General features: G+C 44.8%; 1 protein-coding gene across 1 annotated transcript in view; it reads right to left on the reverse strand.

Moving 5' to 3' along the window:
- Nucleotides 1–26,842, reverse strand: part of LOC309554127 (A disintegrin and metalloproteinase with thrombospondin motifs 2-like) — a gene marked incomplete at its 5' end in the record, with an annotated part of 1,497,034 nt that overhangs the window by 439,691 nt on the left and 1,030,501 nt on the right. The window contains one exon of the mRNA XM_082255680.1: nt 3,934–4,066. Within this exon, the coding sequence (XP_082111806.1) occupies nt 3,934–4,066 (133 nt within the window). The remainder of the gene's footprint in view (nt 1–3,933; nt 4,067–26,842) is intronic.

A 26,842-nucleotide genomic window follows, 5' to 3' on the forward strand; every position in this document is an offset into this window, starting at 1 on the left:
GTTCACTGGAAGGAGGAGGAGCGGAGGTCACTGGCGCCATTTTGGCTGAGGAACCGGTCCATTGTTCCGGCCGATGGCGCGGCTTTATGGGGGCCAATCTTGACCATAGTCGGGCAGCAGGGTGATTCCGGGGTCCGGAGGAGTTGATCAAGGTAAGTGCCAAGGCAATCGGTGCAGGATATCATGCAGGATGGGAAGAGGAAGTGAGGAGCTCAGATTTTAGTGTGCTGCTTGGCCCGCCATCAAGCCACGCCCCCCTGGGGTGTAATTCTTGATATGTACATGTTATGTGTTAGAAGCCTGAAGGTGCTACTTGGATGTTGGGCCTCTGTACTGTATGTGGCCAGACTGTGAAAAAGTCTCACACATGTGGTATTGTAATATTCCGGAGGAGTAGCAGAATGTATTTTAGGGTGTCTTTCTTGGTATGTACATGCTACGTATGAGAAGCATTTTAGTAATTGACAACTTTGTGTAAAAAAAATAGGTTTTCATTTTCTTTCCACATTTTCCAAAAAATTGTGGGAAAAAATGACATGCTCAAAAGACTCATTATGCCTCATAGAATATACATTGGGGTGTTTTCTTTCCAAAATGGGGTCATTTTGTGGGTAATTCTATTGTCCTGGTGCTCCAGGGCCTTCAAAAATGTGATAGGTACTCAGGAAATGAAATGTGTAATTTATGCCTTTAGAGTGCCTGCCGGTGCTACTTGGATGTTGGGCCTCTGTATGTGGCCAGGCTGTGGAAAAGTCTCACACATGTGGTATCGCCATATTTAGGACGAGTAGCAGAATGCATTTTGGGGTAAAATTTTTGTTATGTACATGCTATGTATTAGAAATATCTTATAAATTGACAACTTTGTGTAAAAAAAAATAAGTTTTTATTTTTTTCCACATTTTCCAAAAACTTGTGGAAAAAAATGACATCTTCAAAAGACTTATTATGCCTCATAGAATATACATTGGGTGATTTCTTTCCAAGGGGGCCTTCACAAATGTGATAGGTTCTCAGGAAATGAAATGTATAATTTATGGCTTTCTCACACATGTGGTATCGCCATACTCGGGAGGAGTAGAAGAATATATTTTGGGGTGTAATTGTGAGTTTATGTATGCCATGTGTGAGAAATACCTTGTTAATATAACAATTTTGTGAAAAAATAAATAAATAAAAAAATCTTCATTACCAAAACTATTGTGGCCAAAAAATTGCAACTTCAAAAAACTCACTATGCCTCTTACTAAATACCTTGGACTGTCCTCTTTAAAAAAAAGGGGTAATTTGGGGGGTATTTGTACTCTCATGACATTTTAGGGCCTGAAGAACTGAGATAGGTAGTCAGTACATTCAGGACGGATCAATTTTCAATGATATGTAGCCTAGCTTGTGGGCTCTATAACTTTCCCACAAACCTATTTTCATACACTTATCAGGAATTTTTTTTTACCAGAAACATGTAGCAGAATGCATTCTGGCCTAAATTTATGACACAATTTGATTTTATTGGATTTCTTTTAAAACAGGCAATAGAAAATATTGTTTTTTTTTTTTTTCCGCAATTTTTTTCATTTTTATCACAAAAAAATAAAAAATCCAGCAGTGAATAAATACCACCAAAAGAAAGCTCTATTTGTGTGAACAAAACAATAAAAATTTAATTTGGGTACAGTGTAGCATGACTGAGTAATTGTGATTCAAAGTGCGAGAGCACCGAAAGCTGAAAATTGGTCTGGGAAGGAAGGGGGTTTAAGTGCCCAGTATTGAGGTGGTTAAAGCAATCTGATGAGCTAGCCAGAACCACTTCTGGAGGGAGTATATTCCACATTTTCACAGCTCTTACGGTGAAGAAACCTTTCCGTATTTGGAAACAAAATCTGTTTTCCTCTAGACGTAAAGAGTGCCCCCTTGTCCTCTGTGTTGACCTTAAAGTGAACAACTCAACACCAAGTTCACTATATGGACCCCTTATGTATTTATACATGTTGATCATATCCCCTCTTAATCTCCTCTTCTCAAGAGAGAATAAATTCAGTTCCTCTAATCTTTTCTCATAGCTAAGCTCCTCCATGCCTCTTGTCATGTCATGTCATACAGGCATTATCCTTAAGGGCCTGTTAGCCCACTTTTATTAGGGAAAATGAAGCAAAAGTCTATCTAGGATTCCCATGTAGGGGTTTCAACTTCATTTAGGAAACATAAATTAAAAACATACCGAGCTACCTGACTGTCAGGTGTACCTCTGTGTGCACCCAACAGACTTATGGATTCCCTCCAGACCCCTGGACTCACTGGCTTCCTCAGTTTCACAGACTCTCATAACTGGCCAGCCTTTTCCAGTCCCTGGGCAGAGAATTCCCCTTACACGGGCTGCAGCCCTCAACAGGGCAGACAGTTTTCCTAAAGGGATCTGTCTTCAAACAGCAGCAAGCTGCTCCCACTCTACCTTCCCTCTCCTCTAAACTATGCTCAGATCTGCCTGGACAAACACACAACCTGCAGAATTTCTGGAAAACCTGAACGCAAGACGTAAGACTCCATCCCACCAAATGGTCTTCAGCGTCTTTAGGTTTTCAGCCCCAATTCAGACTTGTCAAATCCAGAGAAGACTTAAAACATTTTCTCTGCTCACAAATCTCCTGATGGAACATCTAATACAAACTAAGAGTCTGGTGTCCATTTAAAAAAAAAAATTCCCATAGACCGGGACTCTCACTATTACAGTGGCAATATTAATATTTGTTCATTTATCCCCTATTTTCTAACAATCATATAAAGCCCAATCTGCTTGATCAAAAATAGGCAAAGAATGTAGGAATGACCTTAATTTTGGTGTCTACTAGAATATGTGGGTTCTGTGTAGAACTACCTTAAGCTGAAGAATTAACTTAACAACATTTTGGCAGTGAAAAATTTTCAGCAGCCTCTATTAGGATGTCAGAGCCCCCATTGCCTTCTGCATATGTAAGTGAACCAGGCAATTCAGATTTTAATTAAAATATACAGTAGCAGGGGAAAGAGAGGGAAAATGTGAGGAAGTACATTAGTGGTTGATGATGGCTGGAAATGTGCAGTTAGGAGTCTTATAAGCACTACGTCACTAGGCAGAGTGAGGCGGAAGAAAAGGCCACCAAAATTAAATAGTTAAATGCTATAATACTGTTATCTATGAGGCTGAATTAAGCAAAACAGAAATAGCTAGCAGTGCATCTTGTAGGATAAAAGGATATAATTTACTGTGCACTACAGATCCAAGTAATGATCCAACAAGATTTGTATAGCCAGGAAATGGTATGCAAAAGGTATAGGGAAATCCTTTCCATTTTGTCCATGGTGCTAGTCCCATATAGGGCAGGTTTTACAGTCACAGTGAGCATACCCCTGGAAGGTGACTTCAGGGTCTGGGTGCCATAAGAATGGACCATGGCACTGGACCTGTATGGCATCCTGCTGGTAGCTCACTCATTGCCCTGTGTGTCAAGGTGAGTGCTGAACTCAAGATTCCATGCTCCAATCAAACATTTTCAGTCACATCTTGAAAAAGTGTCAGTCAAAAAAATAAAAGGAAAAAAAATTCTCCAACATGAGGAGGAGTCCATCACCTAAGGACACTAGCAACTGGAGGCCTATGGAGTGTGCGTGGTTATATAAGGATACACTGGAGGGTGGTCCCAAAAAAGATTTTACCTGTGCCCAGTAAGGAATGTAGGCATTATGTGAAAGTAGCAGCATATAACCCATAGTCTAAAAATCAATCCTGTTTCCTGTTCTGTATGATTAGGATATATGGGTTTCCGTAAACTAGACTTTTGCTTCAACAATATGATTCAAAATCTGAATCTAATACAAACAACAAAATAAATATACAGTTAAATATTTAAAGGATGCTGATCGGAAGGAATGTGAAATTAAGTTCAGAAAAAGACTTACATGGGTTGTGAACACTCTTGAAGATTACATGTTCTGCGAATAGGTTTTAGTTTCGGGATAAATTCACACATCATCTTATTCACCATTTTGTGGTCAGATTTCCTTCGACAGCCATATTTTGTGAATTGATAGCCTACAAAACAAAACAGCGCATTTTTTACCTACAAACCTTGTGTGTAATGAGAACATGGAAAGGTGTAAACTAACACCAAGTACAAAGAAGCCATGGGAAAAAAAATGTGTATGTGATTCTGGAAAAAGTATATAAAAATCTTCTCCCAAAATTGAACAAAACAATTTCTTCTACTACAGTAGAACTTCCACATTACTTCTACTACAGTACATGAATGTACCAGCAAAGCATACAAATAGGTTATCAAAATACTCTTTGGCAAATGTAGACATCTTAGAAAAACAAAGTAAACCTATAGTGAAGTTAAGCATTGTAATTTGCCACTGTGAAGCAATTACTCCAGATGTCTGCAAATAGTGTCCACTAAACCCTGGGTACTCCAATATGAAAATACAGACTTCTTAGTTATAGTTGACACCACCTCTCATGTGTCCTGATTGGCCAATAAAGCCAACTATCCTAATGATTATCCAATCAGGCAAAGCTATAGAGAGGAGGTGAGCAAGTGCTTTGAGTACAAGGAAGTATTTGCAAACTTTGTTTTTTTTGGTTTAGGTGACCTATATGCAGCAGCAGTACGATCTGTGACTGCTGTGTCCCTCTGGTATAGCGGATCACAGAACAGGATGCAGGGACAATTCACAAGATCACAGACCAGGGCACAGAGTCTGTACTCACCCTGGTCTGTTTATTGACCACGTTGCTGCCTGGTGCTTGGAATGATTTTTTGCCTGTTTGCGAACACTGCCTGAAATGACCAATCTGCATGTCCGACTGATGACGTTTCTGTGAGACACCAGTCCCAGCCATTAGTGTTGAGCGAACACGGACTGTATTATTCGTGTTCGTACCGAATAATTGGATTTTTTGTACCCGAACACGGACACGGACACTTTACTGTATGTTCGGGTAAAAATCCGTGTTCGGTCGTTTTATTTCCGGGTTTTGCATGCTTTGGCGCTCTTTTCATGGCGGGCTTTCAACAGCCAATCAACAATCGTTTAACTGGTGTGCCTTAAGCCATCCCAGCCATGCCTGCAAATGTCTCAGTAGCTGTGATTGGCCGTCTGAAGCATGTGACCAAGTCTTTATAAGTTCGAGGCAGCCGCAGCGGCGTCATTATGCTGCTTAGATTCAGGGACAGAGCACACATCAACGTGCTGGCTGCTGATTAGGGAAAGATAGGCAGGAAAAAACCATTTGTGTCCGGATAGAATTGAGGGACAGGTCGGAGTGTTTAGGCAGGGCGAGTTGTAGGCATTTTAGGGATAGAGTCTGCTGAATTATAGGGTCAGTGTCTTCTACAAACTACAATCGATATTGCTGTGTGGGGGGTGGGGTCTGCACTCAATCCTGATCTACGATCTCTTCTCAATCCTGTTAGGGACAGAGTCTGCTGAATTTTAGGGAAACTGTGTTCTACAAACTACAATCGATATTGCTGTGTGGTGTGGGATTGGAGATAGGCAGGTGTCAGTGATCCACATCCATTTTTCTGTGTGTGAGCTGCAGTGAACACAATCTTTTTGGGCTGCAGTGAACACAATCTTTTTGGGCTGCAGTGAACACAATCTTTTTGGGCTGCAGTGAACACAATCTTTTTGGGCTGCAGTGAACACAATCTTTTTGGGCTGCAGTGAACACAATCTTTTTGGGGTGCAGTGAACAAAATCTTTTTGGGGTGCAGTGAACACAATCCTTTTTGGTGTGCAGTGAACACAATCTTTGTGGGGTGCAGTGAACAAAATCCTTTGTGGGGTGCAGTGAACACAATCTTTTTGGGGTGCAGTGAACAAAATCCTTTTTGGGGTGCAGTGAACAACATCCTTTTTGGGGTGCAGTGAACACAATCTTTTTGGGGTGCAGTGAACAAAATCCTTTGTGGGGTGCAGTGAACACAATCTTTTTGGGGTGCAGTGAACACAATCTTTTTGGGGTGGAGTGAACAACATCCTTTTTGGGGTGCAGTGAACAAAATCCTTTTTGGGGTGCAGTGAACAAAATCATTTTTGGGGTGCAGTGAACACAATCTTTTTGGGGTGCAGTGAACACAATCTTTGTGGGGTGCAGTGAACACAATCTTTTTGGGGTGGAGTGAACAACATCCTTTTTGGGGTGCAGTGAACAACATCCTTTTTGGGGTGCAGTGAACACAATCTTTTTGGGGTGCAGTGAACACAATCTTTGTGGGGTACAGTGAACAGAATCTTTGTGGGGTGCAGTGAACACAATCTTTGGGGGGTACAGTGAACACAATCTTTGTGAGGTGCAGTGAACACAATCTTTGTGGGGTGCAGTGAACACAATCATTGTGGGGTGCAGTGAACTCAATCTTTGTGGGGTACAGTGAACACAATCTCATACTTCTGAAGGTTTGAGGGTGCTGCCTGTTCCATACTCCCCCTACTCCTCATCTAGCCTTTTAGGGGTACAAACAATAGTAATTGGGGCCTAGTGTGGTTGTGTACGTGTGATATACATACACTTTTTTGGGATCATATTTTCTATTCCGCTATTTAATCAAAAACCTTTGGGGATCAGTTAAATTGGGGGATAGTCTGTGTTGGTACGTGTGAGAGAGATCCACCTTTCCAAGTTGTTGGGGTTCATCTCATACTTCTGAAGGTTTGAGGGTGCTGCCTGTTCCATACTCCCCCTACTCCTAGCCTTTTAGGGGTACAAACAATAGTAATTGGGGCCTAGTGTGGTTGTGTACGTGTGATATACATACACTTTTTTGGGATCATATTTTCTATTCCGCTATTTAATCAAAAACCTTTGGGGATCAGTTAAATTGGGGGATAGTCTGTGTTGGTACGTGTGAGAGAGATCCACCTTTCCAAGTTGTTGGGGTTCATCTCATACTTCTGAAGGTTTGAGGGTGCTGCCTGTTCCATACTCCCCCTACTCCTAGCCTTTTAGGGGTACAAACAATAGTAATTGGGGCCTAGTGTGGTTGTGTACGTGTGATATACATACACTTTTTTGGGATCATATTTTCTATTCCGCTATTTAATCAAAAACCTTTGGGGATCAGTTAAATTGGGGGATAGTCTGTGTTGGTACGTGTGAGAGAGATCCACCTTTCCAAGTTGTTGGGGTTCATCTCATACTTCTGAAGGTTTGAGGGTGCTGCCTGTTCCATACTCCCCCTACTCCTAGCCTTTTAGGGGTACAAACAATAGTAATTGGGGCCTAGTGTGGTTGTGTACGTGTGATATACATACACTTTTTTGGGATCATATTTTCTATTCCGCTATTTAATCAAAAACCTTTGGGGATCAGTTAAATTGGGGGATAGTCTGTGTTGGTACGTGTGAGAGAGATCCACCTTTCCAAGTTGTTGGGGTTCATCTCATACTTCTGAAGGTTTGAGGGTGCTGCCTGTTCCATACTCCCCCTACTCCTAGCCTTTTAGGGGTACAAACAATAGTAATTGGGGCCTAGTGTGGTTGTGTACGTGTGATATACATACACTTTTTTGGGATCATATTTTCTATTCCGCTATTTAATCAAAAACCTTTGGGGATCAGTTAAATTGGGGGATAGTCTGTGTCGGTACGTGTGAGAGAGATCCACCTTTCCAAGTTGTTGGGGTTCATCTCATACTTCTGAAGGTTTGAGGGTGCTGCCTGTTCCATACCCCCCCTACTCCTCATCTAGCCTTTTAGGGGTACAAACAATAGTAATTGGGGCCTAGTGTGGTTGTGTACGTGTGATATACATACACTTTTTTTGGATCATATTTTCTATTCCGCTATTTAATCAAAAACCTTTGGGGATCAGTTAAATTGGGGGATAGTCTGTGTCGGTACGTGTGAGAGAGATCCACCTTTCCAAGTTGTTGGGGTTCATCTCATACTTCTGAAGGTTTGAGGGTGCTGCCTGTTCCATACCCCCCCTACTCCTCATCTAGCCTTTTAGGGGTACAAACAATAGTAATTGGGGCCTAGTGTGGTTGTGTACGTGCGAGATACATACACTTTTTTTGATCATATTTCCTATTCCGCTATTCAATAAAAACCTTTGAGGATCAATTGAATTGCGGGATAGTCTGTGTCGGTACGTGTGAGAGAGATCCACCTTTCCAAGTTGTTGGGGTTCATCTCATACTTCTGAAGGTTTGAGGGTGCTGCCTGTTCCATACTCCCCCTACTCCTCATCTAGCCTTTTAGGGGTACAAACAATAGTAATTGGGGCCCAGTGTGGTTGTGTACGTGTGATATACATACACTTTTTTTGGATCATATTTTCTATTCCGCTATTTAATTTAACTGGGCCTCCATGCGAGACCTGTGTGCCTTGTTGCGCTGTTTTGAGTACTCCACCAACATGGCCAGTGGCAATGACGCCGTTCTCAGCTTAACTATCCCACTTCTATGCCTCCTTGAAAAAACAATTCGGGCGATGATGGAAGAGGATGTGGCACAGGATGAGGAGGAGGAGGAGGATGAAGAGGTAACATTTCCAAGGCTTTCAGGGCAGTCATTCGCAAGGGGCTCCGAGGGTGGGTTCCTGCACACGCAAACGCCAGGGACGCAATTGTCCAGCAGGGGCACAGTTCTGGAGGATGAGGAGGAGGAGGAGCTGGAGGAGGAGATGGAACCATGTTCACAGCAGGGTGGCACCCAGGCCAGCTCATGGCCATCACTGGTGCGTGGCTGGGGGGATACAGAGGACACGGACGATACACCTCCCACAGAGGACAGCCTTTCGTTGCCTCTGGGCAGCCTGGCACACATGAGCGATTACATGCTGCAGTGTCTCCACAACGACCGCCGAGTTGCCCACATTCTAACTTGTGCTGATTACTGGGTGGCCACGCTGCTGGATCCCCGTTACAAGGACAACGTACCGTCCTTAATTCACTCACTGGAGCGCGATCGCAAGATGCGCGAGTACAAGCGCACGCTGGTAGACGCCATGCTGCTGGCATTCCCATCTGACAGCGGGGCCACAGTGGAAGCACAAGGCAGAGGAGGAGGAGGTCGCCAACGCAACCAGGGCACCGCCAGCACCTCAGAAGGCAGGGTTAGCATGGCCGAAATGTGGAAAAGCTTTGTCAGCACGCCACAACAAACAGCAGCACCAGCAGCTCAGATGGAACGTCTTAGCAGGAGGCAGCATTTTACCAACATGGTGGAGCAGTATGTGTGCACACGCCTACATGTAGTGAATGACGGGTCTGCCCCCTTCAACTTCTGGGTCTCCAAATTGGGCACATGGCTTGAGCTTGCCCTTTACGCCTTGGAGGTGCTGGCGTGCCCTGCAGCCAGTGTATTATCTGAACGGGTATTTAGCACGGCTGGGGGCGTTATAACAGACAAGCGCAGCCGCCTGTCCAGAGACAATGTGGACAAGCTCACGTTCATTAAAATGAACCAGGCATGGATCCCACGGGACTTTTCCGTACCTTATGCAGAATAGCAATGGATACCGACCTTACCCACCCATTGTTCCATTTTTGCTCTTTCTCACTCTTTTGGGGTGTACCCTCATTTAAAATTTTTGAAAAGAAGCAGTGTTGGCTACCTCGTCCTCCTCCTCAGGGCCAGATTAATGTAGGGGCTATTGGAGCTGCAGCTCCAGGCCCCTACCTTTTATATAGGCCCCGGGTTGGCCATATTCACTGTTACCGCTCTTCTGTCACTTGTAAACACAGAAGTCTGGCTTCTATGCTCGCTTCCCCAGGCAGCACCCTCAGAACCTCCCCACACAGCGTGAAGGCCGGACAAGGAGGGACAGTTGGCGATGCATGGATGTGTTTATGGGCTTCAGAGACAGCATCCCATGTTGAATTAGGCATGCATGGCTGCACCCTTCCTCCTCTGGGTGCATGGCAAGGCACGGCCCTTAAGGCCCTTCAAAATCCTCAGCACCAAGCCCATGATGCTGTTAATCCGGCCCTGGTCCTCCTCCACCGCCGCTTCCACCTACACCGCCCATAGGTGTGCGCAGCCTATTGCATTAAGGTGTGCACCCCAAAGTTGAAATACACATGCATGTGTTTGCCAGCAGGGAGAGTAATGTATCGGGGCCATGTACCTGTAGGCAAGGAGAAATAGAGCAGAGCAGGTCCCAGGGAGATCTTTCCCATCTCCTCACTGGCAATGCTATGTGCCCTAGGTGATTAGGGTGTGCCCAGGCACACCCAGCACACCCTGTGCGCACGCCTATGTCACCGCCACATCCACCACCACCTCAACCTCCCTCCTACTCCATATGGGCCTCGTCCTTCAGAGATGAAGAAGAACATTGTTTTATTTTTCTGTTTTTTTTTTGTTGTTTTAAGTTATTTCCCTATCCACATTTGTTTGCAGAGCACTTGCCATGCTCTTAATTACGTTTTGCTGCCATTTGCAGCACTCTAGCCCTTTCCTTTGGTGTTTTAGAGCCATTTTAGTGCCTTAAAGTTCGGGTCCCCATTGACTTCAATGGGGTTCGGTGTCCGGGAAAAGTTCGGTAAAAGTCCGGGACACGGACCCGGACTTTTTTTTAAAGTTCGGCCGAACCCGTCGAACACGGACATCTAGGTGTTCGCTCAACCCTACCAGCCATCCCCCCTGTGAGCAACTGCATTCCTGGAATCACAGGAGTGGTTGTTCTTCCTTTTTCCAGCCTCCTGTTCTTGGCATTCCTGGGTGCAGCCACATACCAGTAAGCTAGGCTTGCTTGGCTTATAGGAACAGGGACTGCTATAATTGACGCTGCACTTACTTTCCACAATTTGCAAAAACTCTCAGCAAAAAAAGGAGCCTTCAAAAGACTCACCATGCCTCTTAAAAAAATACCTTGGGGTGTTTACTCCCCAAAATATGGTAATTTTTGGGTGTTTCTACTGTCGTGGTACTCCTTGGATTTTGGGTCCCCTTATGTGTCTAGGCCGTGAAACAGCCAAACAGTTGTGGTATTGCCACGTAGCAGAATGTGTTTTGGGGTATAATTTGGAGTATGCCTATGATCTGTGTAACAGGGGGTCCAACTGTCTGGTAAGGGTACATCCTTTTTTGTGTGATCTCAGCCAAGAAACTCCCTTTGCAAGAATTTTGTTGGATCTGTGGCTACATTTTCAGCATTTGAATCTTTTTTCCTCTATATGGACTTATGGACATTGGTTCACCTCCTTTTCTTTAGTTAGTTATTCTATTTAGTGGCGCTGTACCATCTTTACATTGTCTTTTTGGTTTGATATACTTTGTACTAGCAGCCTTTTTAGCTCATTGTTCTGTGTGCGCAGCTTTCCTTCCATTATTATATTATTATGATCTGTGTTAGAAATCTCTTAATAATCATCAAATTTGTGTAAAAAAATTACATTTATTTTTATTTCTTGCATTTTACAAAAAACTTGTGGCAACAAAATGTTATGTTAAAAAAACACACTGCCTTTCAGAAAATACCTTGGCTATGCCTTTCAGAAAATACCTTGGGTGTTTGGTTTCCAAAATGTTGTCATTTTGTGGGTATTTCTCCTGTCCTGGTACTTCAGAGACTCTGTCACTTTCCTAATAGCACAGCCTGATACAATGAGGAAGGCCCCTCTTACACCGCTGACTTGGGGCCCCTGATAGTGTAGACAGAAGGTGCAGATTGGCACGAGTGCCTGTAAGTCTTGCTAGCCACAGGGCAGGAGAAGTTGTCAGGTGGCTCCAACAAGCAGGCTAACAGGAGGGGGCAGCTGGAGGATAGCAGACTGAAGAAGGCTAATACTGGTGACAGCAGGCAGGTAATGGCATGCACTGGTAGCAGATTAAAGAACAGCAGGCATAGCAGGATGTGTCAGGAAGCAGAGTCAGGCAAGCTAGGTTATACATTGACAGGACAGATCGGGTACAGAGTAGCAGGCAACAGCATGGTCTGGGTACAAGCTGAGTTTGTAGCCAAGGCAGTACAAAAGAAGCCAAGGAGCAGACAGAAGCAAAGGTCAAGGACAGGCCAGGGTCGGTGCAGAAAGCGTTCAGAGAGTGGTCAGAAGAGGCAGGTCAGTAACTGGAATGAGGATACAGGCACAGGGTACACAGGGTACACAGGAGGCTGAAAGACAAAGCAGCACTGAACCTGAGCACTGGCTGAGTTTAAATAGCCTGGTTTGTGCCAACATCTGTCACAAGTGCACGTGTACACCATTGCACACGAGAATGTGTGATGGCTCGTGTCGGCCTGCAAGTTTGCACATGGGCATATGCATTAGCCAATGCCCATTTCCTGTGAGCATGAAAAGGAACCTGTTTTAGCCTGTGCACAGAAGGCCTTTCCTTACAGACTCAAGAAATATGATAGGTAGTCAAGAAATCCTACATGTAATTTATGCTCCTTGAAAGCCCAAGGGTGCTTATTGTATTTTTTGGCCCCCCAATATACAAAGGCTGTGAAAACGTCTCAAACGTTTGGTATCCCCATACTTGGGAGGTGTGATTGTAAGTATGACTGTAATCAAGGTACTCACACAAGCTGATAAAGCATAAGCTTAGAATCAAGAATATAGATATGTTGGCAAAGATATACAGAGCCATGGCTGCCAACTACTCTAATTGTTCCTAGTTCACAAAACAGCAAAAATAACAGAAACAGACTTCATGAGGGTGGCCTGAGGGCCCAATGTCCTCTAGTGGACCCTGTGCTCACTGTTCAGCACCATAGAGCTTGATTAGCATTTGCCACTGAACAGCAGAATTTGCAGGTCCGCCACTGGTGCTCTGTGCTTTCCACAGATGAGAGCAGGTTCACTCTGAGCACATGTGACACTCGTAAAAGGGTCTGGAGAAGCTATGGAGAACATTATGCTGCCTGTAACATTGTTCAGCATGCCCGGTTTAGTGGTGGGTCAGTGATGGCCTGGGGAGGCATATCCATGGAGGGACGAACAGACCTCCACAGGCTAGACAATGGCACCCTCACTGCCATTAGGTATTGGGATCAAGTCTTCGGACCCATTGTCAGACCCTATGCTTGTGCAGTGGGTCCAAGGTTCTTCCTGGTGTATGACAATGCCCGGCCTCATGTGGCGAGAGAATTCAGCCAGTTCCTAAAGGATAAAGGAATTGATACCATTGAATGGCCCCCATGCTTGCCTAACCTAAATCCAATAGAACACCTCTGGGATATTATGTTTTGGTCCATCTGACGCCACCAGGTTGCACCAGGTTGATGTCCTGGTTCAACTCTTGGAGGAAATACCCCAGGACACCATCTGTCATCCCAAAAGGAGCATGTACCGACATTGTCAGGCATGCATACAAGCATGTGGGGGCCATACAAACTATTGAGTACGATTTTGAGTTGCTGCAATGAAATTTCAGCAAAATGGACTAGCTTGCTGCATAATTTTTTCACTTTGATTTTCGGGGGTCTTTGAATTCAGCCCTCTGTAGGTTGATAATTGCTACTTACAATAAACAATGTGGCATCCTTTTGTTCCTAATACATTACCCAGTCCATATTAGATATCCAGCATGATATTTTTCCCCATTGAGATCTGATGAGTTTTCAAAGTGTTCCATTAATTTTTGAGCAGTGTATATCACCCTGCCTTCTGTCCTCTCCTTATTAGGGCTCTTTCACACGGTCCGCCACCGTAGGCGGATCCGTGCTGCTCAGCGGGGATCGATCCTCTGATCCCCGCTGAGCCGGCGGATGACAGCTCCGTCTCCGCTTGCAGTGCGGAGAGGGATATGTCACAGCTCCCGCTGCTCTCTATGGGGGATCGTATGAGAGTAGACCGCCTGTCCGCTCTCATCCGATCCGATCCCTGAACGGATGGAAAAATAGGGTTTCCATCCGTCCGGATTTCACGGACAGGATCGGATACGGATGGCAGTGGGTGTCAGCGGAGCTGCATGGAGGATCCAATCAGATCCGCCTCCAAAACTGACAGGCGGATCTGATCGGATCGCCCGTGTGAAAGAGCCCTTATTGCTCCAGGACTCTTGGGCAGGTCCCTTCATATAAATCACACTCTCACATTACCTCCCTCACCCTCCTGCTTTTCCATACCTCTGGTGACATATCCCCAAACCTTGGTCCTCCATTTGGCTTTGCCCGATGTTTCCAACACCCTACACCCTTAAGCAGCAGCCGCAGCCCACAGAACTTAGTCTTATTCCTTTCCTTCCCAATACCATCCTCCCCTTCATTTGTGCCCTCTGGAATGCCCACTCTGTTTGTAACAAACTTACCTCCCTCCACGACCTCTTTATCATAAATTCCTTTAACCCACTCGCCATTACCAAAACCTGGCTTCATAATTCTGATACTACTTCGCCTGCTTCCCTCTTCCATGGTGGCCTTCTCTGGACTCACTCCCCCAGATCAAGTGGACGGAAGGGAGGTGGAGTGGGAACCCTTCTAGCCCCATGCAGCACCTATCAGGTACTTCACCCACCTCTCTGACATTCTCCTCTTTTGAGGCACATTGTATTCGTCTATTGTCTCCCGTTTCTCTAAGAATTGCCACCATCTACTTCTCTACCTGGCTACCCTACTTTCTCTCTTCTGAAATTCTGCAACTTTAACATCCCTGTTAATGTGAACACTACTACTGCTTCTAAACCTTATCTCTTGGCCCTGAAGCAATGGATACAGGCTTCTACACACTCCAATGGCAACACCTTGTCTTCTCCTATCTATGCACTTTGTGCAACCTCTCCAACACTCCTCTCCCACTCTCTGATCATCACCTAGTTTCGCTCTCTCTCTTGTCTTCCACCTCAACCCTTCTCTACTCTGCTAGTTTCGCTCTCTCTCTTGTCTTCCACCTCAACCCTTCTCTACTCTGCTACTGACCATCTAGATGACAAAATCTCACCCCTGTCATGCCCCAACCTAGCCACTTCCATCTATAACAGTTCACTGTCATCCTTCCTACACAGGCTCACTCCCCTCACTACACGAAGAATATGGTCCTGACCGCTAACAGATGACACAAGACGTCTCAGAAAACCTAGCCAAGCTCTTGAGCACCTGTGGCGTAAGACTAAGTCCCAGGAAGACTTCAACTAATATAAATCTGCCCTCCTAAAATATTATTTCTGCCTCCTCACTGCCAAGTAAACCTATTTCATTAAGTTTATTGACACATTCTCATCAAGTCCCCATCAACTCTTCTTTACATAATTACATAGTTTGTGAGGTTGAAAAAAGACATCAGTCCATCCAGTTCAACCTATGATGTGTGTGTGTTTGCTGTTAACAGTACATTGTATACTCCTGTATGTTGTGGTCTTTAACCACCTCCCACCCGGCCACTGTACATATACGGCCGGATGGGAGCTTCCTCCTGAGTGGACGTTCCGGATCGTCCTTCAGAAGGAGGGCGATCGCGCCGCCGCATGCACGCGCAGCGGCGCGATCCTGATGTGTCTGTGTCCCTAGGACACAGAGCATCTCCGCTCGGCAGGAGGGCTCACTGATTGGCCCTCCTGATCACATGACGGCTGTGTCCAATCACAGCTGTCATGTGATGTCAACAAAGCCGTTGTAACAGTGATCGGCTTTGCTTCTCCTCTGACAGAGGCTGTCAGTGAGGAGAAGGAGAGCAGATCTCAGCTGCCAGCCAGGGATCAGTGAGTATACAGCATTTTTACTGCTTTTTACTCACTGATCTGGGTAACCAGTGAGTAAAAAAGCAGAAAAAGTGCTGTATACAAACTGATCCCTGGCTGGCAGCTAAGATCTGCTCTCCTCCTCACTGACAGCCTCTGTCAGAGGAGAAGTGGATCAGATTGCTGTAAAAAAAACAGTGTCATGCAATAAAAACACCTGTCCCACACATGTCCCACATCTGTCCCACACATGTCCCACATCAGTCCCAATAAAATATTCTATCCCAGTAAACATTTTCCACATCTGTCTGATCAACTGGTGTGCACCTGGCGCACATCATCTGACACATCTGTCCGTAATCCTCTGCCGCACATCTGTCGCACATCTGCCTCACATCTGTCGCACATCAGTCCTTGATCTGGTACACATCATTTACCACATCTGGCGCACATCTGCCACATCTGTCTGCGATCATACGGTGCACATCTGGAACATCTCCCCATGATCATCCGGTGCACATCTGGCCCACATCTGGTGCACATCTGGCCGTGATCATCTGCCACATCTGGCGCACATCTGCCACTTCTGTCCGTGATCATCCGGCGCACATCTACCACATCTTTCATCCCAGTGATCAATCTGCCACTTCTGTCGTGATCATCTGGCACACGTCTGCCCCATCTTTCATCCCAGTGATCAACATCTGGCACACATTATCTGCCACAGATCAGCTGTCACACATTATCTTCCACATCTGGCGCACATCTGTCTGTAATCTAGTGCACATCTGCCACATCTGTCATCCCAGTGATCAACATCTGTCACACATCTGTCCCAGGAATCATTTGCACACATCTGTCTACGTGGCTAAAAAATGATCCAGGGCCTTCAAAAATATGATAGGTACTCAGGAAATGAAATGTGTAATTTATGCACCTAGAACGTCTGACGGTGCTCCCCGCATGTTGGACCTCTGTATGTGGCCAGCTACGTAAAAGTCTCACACATGTGGCATCGCCATACTCAGAAGGAGTAGCAGAATGCATTTTGGGGTGTCATTTTTTCTATGTACATGCTATATGTTATAAATATCTTATAAATTGACAACTTTGTGTAAAAAAACTAAGTTTTCATTTTCTTTCTACGTTTTCCATAAACTTGTGGAAAATAATGACATGTTCAAAAGACTCATTATGCCCTGTAGAATATACGTTGGGGTGTTTTCTTTCCAAAATGGGGTCATTTTTTGGGTAATTCCATTGTCCTGGTGCTCCAGGGCCTTCAAAAAATGTGATAGGTACTCAGGAAATGAAATGTGTAATTTATGCTCCTAGAACACCTGACGGTGCTCCCTGCATTTTTGGCCTCTGTATGTGGCCAGGCTGTGGAAAAGTCCCACACATGTGGCATCGCCATACTCGGGAGAAGTAGCAGAATATATTTTGGGGTGTAATTGTTTAATCTAAAAAAAAAAAAAAAAGTTTATCTATGCCATTTGAAAGAAATAACTTGTTAATATGACAATTTTGTACGAAAAAAATTTTTTCATTACCCAAACTATTGTGGGCAAAAAAAATTGCAACTTCAAAAAACTCACTATTCCTCTTACTAAATACCTTGGACTGTCATCTTTACAAAAAGGGGTAATTTGGGGGGTATTTGTACTGTCCTGACATTTTAGGGCCTCAAGAAATGAGACAGGTAGTTAGTACATCAGGATTGATCAATTTTCAATGATACATAGCCTAGCTTGTGGGCTCTATACCTTTCACACAAACCTATTATCATACACTTATTGGGATTTTTTTTACCAAAGACATGTAGCAGAGTACATTCTGGCCTAATTTTATGACAACATTTGATTTTATTGGATTTCTTTTATAACAGAAAGTAGAAAATATTGTTTTTTTCAAAATTTTCGTTATTTTATCGCTTATATCGCAAAAAATAAAAAACCCAGCAGTGAATAAATACCACCAAAAGAAAGCTCTATTTGTGCAAACAAAATGATAAAAATTTCATTTGGGTACAGTGTAGCATGACTGAGTAATTGTCATTCAAAGTGTGAGAGTACCAAAAGCTGAAAATTGGTCTGGGAAGGAAGGGGGTGAAAGTGCCCAGTATTGAGGTGGTTAAGGTGCCCATCTAATAGTTTTTTGAAACTACTGATGCTCCCTGCTGATACGACTGCTTGTGGAAGAGAATTCCACATCCTTACTGCTCTGACAGTGAAGAACCCCTTACGTATTTTAAGGTTAAACCGTTTTTCCTCTAGTTTTAGTGAGTGGCCACGTGTCTTATTGTATTCCCTTTCTCTGAAAAGTGTGTTCCTTATGCTAGGGTCGCCAGTACAGTATTTGTACATTGATATCATATCCCCCCTCAATCGTCTCTAACCTTTAACTCTCTGCTCTGTCCTCCACTGACTGCACCCACTAACTTACTCACTGCCCATGAGATCGCCAATCACTTCAAAAATAAGATCAATACAACTCACGAGATCTCCAATGTGAAGCAACCTACCCCACTTAACAACCCATGTCCACAGGTATAATCATTACTTCCCTCATTAAGCCCTGTTAGTATAAACAAAGTTGCTAGACTTTTTTCTAACACCCATCTAATCTGCCACTTGGATCCTGCTCCCTCGCAATTACTAAGCTCACACTCTGACTCTATTCTACACTCTCTAGCTCACATCCTTAACCTCTCTGTCAGGATGGCAGGTGGAGCCTGACTAATATAGAGAACTCTCACCTGATGAGAAGGCCGTGGTAGCAGAGCTGGATGCCGTATGGACACCAAGGTAAGTACTCTGATAAGGACATAGGTTCACCTGAGGTGCGGAGTCTAAGTGTTAGCTGGTTTTCACCAGGGCCCCTAATGGTGGGGTTGGACTACGCTGCAAGCTAGCACCAGGTCGCGGTCCCCAGGATCACCCAGCCAGGCAGAGCGCAGGTTCTGGTCCAGAAGCAGAGAAGCAGACAAGGGTTAACCAAGAGAGTAGTCAGACGAGCCAAAGGTCAGGGTGGGCAGCAAGTAGCAAAGACAAGAGGAAGCCGGGTCAAATAATCAGGAACAACAGGTACACAGGAACACAGGATCACAAGGAAGAGCTGAAGATAACACAGCAACTTCCTTTAGTGACAGCTGTGTTTAAATAGGCCAATTTGGTAGCCTCGAGCTATACTGAGGTAGCCTCGAACCACACTGAGGTAGCCTCTAGCTATACTGAGGTAGCCTGGAACCATACTGAGGTAGCCTCTAGCTATACTCTAGCTATACTAAGGTAGCCTCTAGCTATTCAAGGCGCCTCTTCGTACACGCATGCGTATAGGCGTTTGCCGGTTTGCGGCACCAGTGCGCCTGTGTATAGCAGTGGATCCCTGACACTCTCCCTCTTCTGGCATCTTCACCAACTCTCTAAAACATGCACTAGTCACTCCTAACCTTAAAAATCCCTCACTGGACCCCGCCAATCTTCACAATCTACACCCATCTCCCTACTCCCCTTCTCCTCCAAACTTCTTAAAAGACTGGTCTATAACCGACTGAGTGACCATCTGACTAAGGACAAACTTCTTGATCCCCTTCAGTCCAGGTTTTGCTCTTAACACTCCACGGAAACTGCTCTCCTTAAACTTACATGACCTACTGACAGCTAACACCAACGGACACTATTCTGTACTACTCCTCCTGGACCTCTCTGCTGCCTTTGGCATAGTGAACCACCCCCTCCTTCTCAAAAAACTCCACTCCCTTGGTTTTTGTGACTGTACTCTTCACTGGTACTTATCCTTTTTATCCCAAAGCACCTCCAGTGCTACTTACAATTCAACTACCTCCTCTCCTATTCCTTTCTCTGTCAAGGTCCCCCAAGGTTCTGTTCTTGGACCTTTCCTTTCCTCAATCTACACCCCTTCCCTGGATTAGCGGATTGCCTCCTATGGCTTTCAATATCATTTCTATGCTGACGACACCCAAATCTCTCCACCCCTCAGCTCACTCCATCACTCTCCTCATGCATCACCAACTTACTAAAAGACAGATCAGCCTGGATGTCACACCACGTCCTCAAACTCAACCTGTCCAAAACTGAATAAAAAGTTACATATAGTTGTGCAAGCAAAAAAGGCATAAGGAAACTAATGAATGTCAATAGGGCAGTCTTACAGACTATCCTTATTGTTCATGTTGTATATGGGGAACAGTCTTTAGCTCAGGGCTAGCCTGGATGGGAGCGGCAACATGTAAAGAAAAACAGAGAAAAGACAGGCGCCTCTGAGTTAGGACTGTAAAAGTTTAATGTTGCAGACTACATTAAAAACTTACATAGCAGCAAGGGGATACAAATGCACAGGTGATCCGGTGTCCGGGGTCTGCATAGGGACACTTCTGGGGTCCGCTGTAGTCGCTCGTCTCATGTTCCTGTCCAGCAGGAAGTGGTGATGACATAGAAGGATGGACTGCAAGATGAGCCGCAGCATCAGCTGTCTGGGAACCACCGACGTGCTCGCAACACGTTTTGGGCTGGACTGCAAGATCAGCAGCAGCATCTGCTGTCTGGGAACCACCAACGTGCTCGCAACGCATTTTGGAGCATGCACACTGCGGGGGAATACCAGAGCGCGCTCCTTTGTCAAGCTAGTGTATTGGGAGTGGGTCATGCTTATTTATATGCTCTACAGTAGTGCCACCTGGTGGGAAGAATGCGTAACACACTTCTAGGGAGGACACTGTAATGCCACAATGTATACTAACCAACCAGGAGGCATACATGGTGACACCATCAATAAATGCATACACAAGGAAAACAAGCAAAAATAAAGAATACATAGGTTAAAATAAATAGGCACTACTCTAGACCATATAAATAAGCATGGCCAAAAGCTCATATTTTTTACTCCCCCACTTTCCTCTTCCCCTGATTTCTCTGTCAAAATCAATGGCTCAACTATCAACCCGTCCCCCCATGCCAATGTCCAAGGTGTAATCCTAGACTTGGAACTATCCTTTTGGCCCCACATCCAGTCGCTGTCCAAAGCTTGCCGCCTGAATCTCAGCAACATCTCCAATATACACCCCTTCCTAACCAACAACACCACAAAGTTTCTAATCCAATTACTGTAACTCACTCCTCATTGGCTTACCTTTAAATAGGCTATCCCCCCTTCAGTCCATCATGAACGCTGTTGGCAGGCTCATCCACCTTACAAACTGCCTGGTGCTTGCTACCCGTTTTTGCCAATCCCTCCATTGGCTGCCACTTAACCTACGAATGAAATTCAAGATACTAACCATAACTTACAAAGCCATCCATAACTTGGCTCCCAGCTACATCACTAATCTCATCTCAAAATACCAACCAAATTGTTCTCTTTGTTTCTCCCAGGACCTCCTGCTCTCTAGCTCGCTTGTCACCTCTTCCCATGCTTGTTGTTAGCATTGCTCCCTACATAGTTACATAGTTAGTGAGGTTGAAAAAAGACATCAGTCCATCCAGTTCAACCTATGATGTGTGTGTGTGTTTGCTTTTAACCGTACATTGTATACCCCTGTATGTTGTGGTCTTTAAGGTGTCCATCTAATAGTTTTTGAAACTATCAATGCTCCCTGCTGATACGACTGCTTGTGGAAGAGAATTCCACATCCTTACCGCTCTTACAGTGAAGAACCCCTTACGCACTTTAAGGTTAAATCGCCTTTCCTCAAGTTTTAGTGAGTGGCCACGTGTCTTATTGTATCTCCTTTCTCTGAATAGTTTGTTCCTTATGCTCGGGTCGCCAGTACAGTATTTGTACATTGATATCATATTCCCCCTCAATCGTCTCTTCTCCAGAGAGAATAGGTTCAGTGCTTGTAGTCTTTCCTCATAGCTGATGTCCTCCATTCCCCTAATTATTTTTGTTGCCCTTCTCTGGACTTTCTCCAGTTCCAGCACATCCTTCCTGAGGACCGGTGCCCAGAACTGGACAGCATACTCCAGATGTGGCCGGACCAGAGTCTTATAGAGCGGGAGAATAATCTCTTTATTTCTGGAGTGAATCCCCATTTTTTATACAACCCAGTATTCTGTTGGCTTTGCTTGCGGCGGCTTGGCATTGCATGCCACTGCCAAGCCTGTTGTCTACCAGTACCCCCAAGTCCTTTTCCATCCTAGACTCACCCAGAGGTTCCCCCCCTAGTGAGTAGCTTGATTTCTGGTTTCTGGCCCCCAAGTGCATTACTTTACATTTTTCAACATTAAATCTCATCTGCCATGTAGTTGCCCACCCCGTTATTTTGTTCAGGTCCGCTTGCAAGGTTTCCACATCCTGCATAGAAGATATTGGCATGCCTAATTTAGTATCATCTGCAAATACTGAGATTGTACTCGATATCCCCTCCTCCAGATCATTTATGAATAAATTAAACAGGATTGGTCCCAGGACAGAACCCTGGGGGACCCCACTTTCCACACCCGCCCAATCCGAGAACTCCCCATTAATCACCACCCTCTGTACTCTCCCCTGGAGCCAGTTCTCTATCCAGGTACTCACCTTATGGTCCATACCTACCTTCCTTAGTTTGTACAGTAAGCGTTTGTGGGGAACGGTGTCAAAGGCCTTTGCAAAGTCCAGATACACCACATCCACAGGCTTTCCTTTATCTAGGTGGCAGCTCACTTCATCGAAGAAGGTTAATAGATTGGTTTGGCACGAACAATTTTTCATGAATCCATGCTGATTACTACTTATAATACCGTTTTCATTACTAAAGTCTTGTATGTGGTCCCTTAACATCCCCTCCAAAATTTTGCAGACTACTGATGTTAGGCTGACCGGCCTATAGTTACCCGGGATATATCTCGGCCCCTTTTTAAATATTGGTACCACGTTGGCTTTTTTCCAATCAGCTGGCACCATACCCGTCTGTAAACTATCCTTAAAGATCAAGAATAATGGTCTGGCAATCACCTGGCTGAGCTCATTAAGAACCCTCGGGTGCAAGCCATCCGGTCCCGGGGATTTATTTATGTTAAGTTTCTCTAGTTTAGCTCTAAGTCTATCCTCTGTTAGCCATGGCGGCACTTCCTGAGGTGTATTATTTAGTTCGGCCTTACAAGCAAGGTTCGTGTAGCCCCCCGATTCCTTTGTGAAGACTGAAGAAAAGAAATGATTTAACACTTCCGCCTTTTCTCTGTCCTCAGTGGCCATTTTTCCTTTATCATCTTTTATGGGGCCAATGTGCTCTGGCCTTGCTTTCCTACGGTTTATATACTTAAAGAACTTCTTGGGGTTCTTTTTACTCTCCTCCGCTATATGTCTCTCGTGTTCTATTTTAGCCGCCCTGATTTCGTCTTTACATTTCTTATTACACTCTTTGTAGTGCTTAAATGCTGCCAATGACCCCTCAGTCTTGTATTTTTTGAAGGCCTTTTCTTTAGCTCTAATATACATTTTTATGTTGGAGTTTAACCACCCAGGGTTTAGTTTTGCTCTTTTAAATTTATTTCCCTGTGGAATGCACTGGCCCACCCCCTTGTTAAGTATGCTCTTGAAGCACTCCCATTTTTGCTCCGTGTTCTTTGTTCCCAGGGTTCTATCCCATTTGATATTTTCTAGCAGCGAGCGCAGTTTAGGGAAATTGGCTCTTTTGAAATTCAGTGTCCTTATATTACCCTTGTGTTTCCTATTACTGTAATTAATACTGAAACCAATTGACCTATGGTCACTGTTCCCTAAGTTTTCCCGTATTTCTATATCCGTGAGCAGGTCTGTATTGTTGGTAATCAGTAGGTCAAGTACCGCATTGTTTCTTGTCGGTGCATTCACCATCTGACCCATGAAATTGTCCTGCAAAACATTTAGGAACTGCTGAGCCTATATCCGGATAATTAAAGTCCCCCATTATAATGACATTTCCCATCCTTGCTGCCAATCCTATCTGTAACATGAGGTCCGCCTCACCCTCCTCCCTCTGGTTGGGGGGCCTATAGCATACGCCCAATATTACCTTCCCCACCGTGCCTTCCCTTTGAAGCTCTACCCATAGGGATTCTGCCTCGTCCTTAGCTCCATTATTAATATCATCCCTCATATTTACCTGTATACTGTTCTTAATATACAAACATACCCCTCCCCCTTTTTTACCCTCTCTATCCCTGCAATAAAGGGAATACCCTGAGCACACTGATGTGCTGTCATAAGTCTGCCATCTAAAGGGTTAACCCAGTGCAGACTAATTGCAGTAATTGGCAACAGGCTGCCTTATTTAACACCTCATCAGCACGGTGTCTTTGCTGTCTTGTCTACAGCTCCTGCCGTTGTTCCTGAACCTATGACCTGTTTCCTGCTGATTTCCTGTTGACCTTTTGGCTCGTCCCTGACTCCGCTTGTCTACTGCTCGTCCTAACCCTGGCTTGTTTGACTATTCTTTCGGCTCTTCCTTGTCTGTTTATCTGCCTTCGGACCTTGACCGGCTCACCCTTGGTGGGGCGACCCTGAGGACCGCGACCTGGTATTCACACGCAGCAAAGTCCATCCTCACCATCAGAGGCTCTGGTGAAAACTGGTGGATACGTAGATTCCACACCTCAGGCTAGCCTGTGTCACTTACCTTGGGGGTTCCCGTCCAAGATCCGCCCTCTAGCGAACATCCTCTGCCGTCAGGTTACCACCTGCAACCTAACACTTGCCTTCAGGACTTCTCCCGAGCCTCTCCCATCCTCTAGAATGCTCCACCCCAATCTGTCCGACTATCTCCTACTTTGTCCACTTTTAACAATCCCTGAAAAAATATCTCTTCAAAGAAGCCTATCTGTCCCCCACCTAACAACTGTGCATTTATTTTCTCCATCAGCACATCCCCCCACAATTATTACCTCTTGTATCTCTTGACCCTCCCTTTTAGATTGTAAGCTCCTGCAAGCAGGGCTCTCTGATTCCTACTGTATTAAAGTGTATTGTAGTGATACTATCTACCCTCAAGTTGTAAAGAACTGCATAAACTATCGGCGCCATATATATCCTGTATAATAATAATTAGTAGGAATATTATGAGAACCCGGTAACACCTCACATGCTCAGTTCCTGCTTACCAGATCTCCGATGACCCCCCTATTAGGGTGATCAATCTGCGCTTGTGTGTATTCCAGCTCACTAGCATAGACAATCAAACGATCACCCTCCAGCATAAAGCACCATCCGGTAAGCAGAACAACTCGAGGTAGATGTAAGTGGGGTAAACTCCAATCACTCCAGAGCGCCAGATAGGTTCAGGTAGAGAAAGCAAAGATGGCCACAATAGTCTATTACTATTAAAACAACTATTTAATAAACTAAAATGTACTCACACGGATTAGTACAAGCATGTATCGACATTGCAGACGCCAACAATCCACAATTCCAGAAACAGAGATAACTGATCCTTAACCGCGCAGGCATAGTGGTGTGCGTACGTTGGCCCGACCGGTTTTGTCACAACTGACGTCATCAGGGGCACGCACGCACGCACACCTCACAACACATTTAATATAGACTCTGTCCCAGAAGAGGATCATGGTGATTGGTTATTTTTTCACAGTCAATCAACCCGCTAATTAATCAGAAGTTTTCAGTCAGCTGCTCTTATCTATTGCTGTCCTGAGGTGCTTTATCACTACTGACATCTTGTGGGCAAATGGAATATAACACTCATATTAAAATCCACAGATCCTATGAAACACAAAGAAGGGTTCATTCAGTATTCCAATTTGTGCACAACTAAATCTGACATTGATAAAGGGCAGTCATTTCCTAGGCGTGAGTTTGATCCTGCCATTACCTAGATCATCTCCTGGTACTATGCCAATAATTGGACTACACTGTACACATTGTTGGACCTATTCTAAAACATACAAAATGTAATAATGAAACATAAAAAATAAAATTAAAATTGTTTTTTAAGATAGCAAACCAATTAATCAAAATTAGTGGGGCGTGGCCAGAAGCGGACCGAGGCGGACGTCTGAGAGAGGAGCTCAGCCGATTACTGGATTAATCCACAGCAATCCTCAGTAATAACGGCATTTGGAAGACCATCCATTCCTCAATCAGCCTTCCTGGACCTTGGGGGGTCCTCTCAGCCTAATATTGTGATAATAGAACTGCCGGGAGCAAACTTACAATCGAGGCCTAGGAAGGCCCAAAAGCCGCGGACTGTCCTAAAAGCAGCGCCCGGCAGCGATTCGGGATACGGTAAGGCCGCATCCTTCTTATTTTTCAACTTTGCTCACTCCAGACATGATCATGGGCATGTAAAACCCCCGCTCAGCCATCCGTCTCCCTTCCCATAAGTGCTATTTGTACCAAAACTAACTGCACAAAAACGATCTATACATGTGCTGTGACAGGCAGAAAAAATGGGCAAATCTGACCGGGCTTCCTCCACATCCCGCTCACAATCCCTGAGGGATCCAGGGGCTCACATATCCCCGCAAGTGCCTGAGATGTTCAGGAAGGGACTGGGTGACACCGCCTCACAGGCCCCTTTGTTGCCACAGGCCGCACCATCCACTAAGGAGACATGTGAGCACGCTCATCAAGCAACATCTACTCTGCACAGGCCGAGAGAACACCCCTCTCCAAATTCCATCCGCCCCATCGGTGTCTCTAAAGGAATTAAAAGAAGTGGCAGATGACATTAAAAAAACACTATCTGCGGCAATAGAGGATCTTAAAAAAGAAATGCACAACATGTCATCCAGGTTAGACAAAGTTGAAGAACTGACTGATAGACATGACACTGAAATAATGGATGCCCAAAGAGAAATATCTTCTCACAATACTCAACTAAAAGATCTACAGAGACATGTGGAAGACTTACAAAACAGGGGACACAGGCACAATATACGCATGAGAGGCCTGCCAGAATCAGTTGAGCCAGCACAACTTACCCAATCTGCCCTAGCTATTTTCAATGATCTTTTGGGGCGACCCCCAGATACCCCCATTGAAATAGAAAGATTGCACAGAGCCTTGAGGCCAAAAGGCAGAGAAAATGATCCCCCCAGAGACATAATCGGATGTCTGGTAAATTTTAAACTGAAAGAGGAAATCCTACACAATGCAAGGATAAGGGGAAGAATTTTATTTCAAGGAGTTGAAGTGAAACTCCTTCAAGATCTCTCTCAAATAACATTGCAGAAACGTAAGGAACTTCGCCCATTACTATCAGTGCTAAGAGAGAGAAATTCCGTACAAATGGAAATTCCCC

The sequence above is a fragment of the Pelophylax lessonae genome (genome assembly GCF_965119305.1).
Source record: "Pelophylax lessonae genome assembly, chromosome: 4".
Classification (NCBI taxonomy): Eukaryota; Metazoa; Chordata; class Amphibia; order Anura; family Ranidae; genus Pelophylax; species Pelophylax lessonae.